The 1,044-nt window shown below is 35.7% G+C and overlaps 1 protein-coding gene across 1 annotated transcript; it reads left to right on the plus strand.

Annotated features, from left to right (window-relative positions):
• Window positions 1–236: 236 nt before the first annotated feature.
• Window positions 237–1,020, plus strand: LOC105155306 (beta-glucosidase-like; the record flags this gene model as incomplete). The annotated part of the gene is made up of 3 exons (XM_020691706.1): window positions 237–432; window positions 514–874; window positions 960–1,020. Coding segments are annotated over exons 1-3 (508 nt in total), but the record flags the coding sequence as incomplete, so codon positions are not given.
• Window positions 1,021–1,044: the final 24 nt, after the last annotated feature.

A 1,044-nucleotide genomic window follows, 5' to 3' on the forward strand; every position in this document is an offset into this window, starting at 1 on the left:
TTGATGAAGCAAATGGGTTTTGATTCCTATAGATTTTCGATTTCATGGCCAAGAGTTTTGCCAGGTAAGTAATTTGGGTATGGTAGAATTATAAGGATCAATATTTTGCAATAATCAACGATACGTTTGAATTAAGTCTACTAATTAATAATCTATAATAGGTGGAAGAACTTTCGCTGGAATCAATAAGGAAGGAATCGATTACTATAATGACGTTATCAACACTGTTAAAGCCAATGGTTGAAATCCAACTCTACATATCTCAACGCTTTCTATATCGTTTCTTATTTTCTCAAGTATTATAATGATGAAATATTAACTTGAATTATATCACTTTGGGAAAGACATGATACCATTCGTAACTCTCTTTCACTGGGATCTTCCCAATTGCTTACAACTGGAGTATGGTGGCATGTTAAGCGACCAAATAGTGTAAGTGACTATATTGGATATTTGCTTCTTATGATGTTTTAGTAGTGATATGTACTCAGTTTGTGTTTCAATGATATGCAGGAAGGATTTTGTTGAGTTCGCAGAGCTATGCTTTCAAGAATTTGGTGACCGGGTGAAATTTTGGACAACATTTAACGAGCCATGGAGCTACATAGTTCATGGATATACGCCTGGGGATGAGTTCCGTAAAGACGACCCTACAGACAACAACTCAACAATCAATCAACGTTCATGTCAAAGTGGTCAGATGTACTTCCCTCATAATAGAGTTTATAGAACAATAAGACGATGTGAGATAACCAAAACCATTAGGGACACTTGGTTCCATGTGAATGATCCGGCCAAAGATGCATATACTGCAGCAAGAAATATGCTTCTTTGCCACTCAGCAGCAGTCCAATCGTATAGACAGAAATTTCAGGTACAAAACTTTTAATATGAATAAGAGTAATAGATAATTAGCCAGCATTTGGCAAACATTTCATTTTCAATTTCATTGTTTGCAGATGTATCAAGACGGGCAAATAGGAATAGTTCTCAACTCCAGTTGTCATTATCCTTATGATAGTACTTTACAGGATGACAAGGATG

Source organism: Sesamum indicum, unplaced genomic scaffold, assembly GCF_000512975.1.
Source record: "Sesamum indicum cultivar Zhongzhi No. 13 unplaced genomic scaffold, S_indicum_v1.0 C01698, whole genome shotgun sequence".
In the NCBI taxonomy this organism is placed as follows: Eukaryota; Viridiplantae; Streptophyta; class Magnoliopsida; order Lamiales; family Pedaliaceae; genus Sesamum; species Sesamum indicum.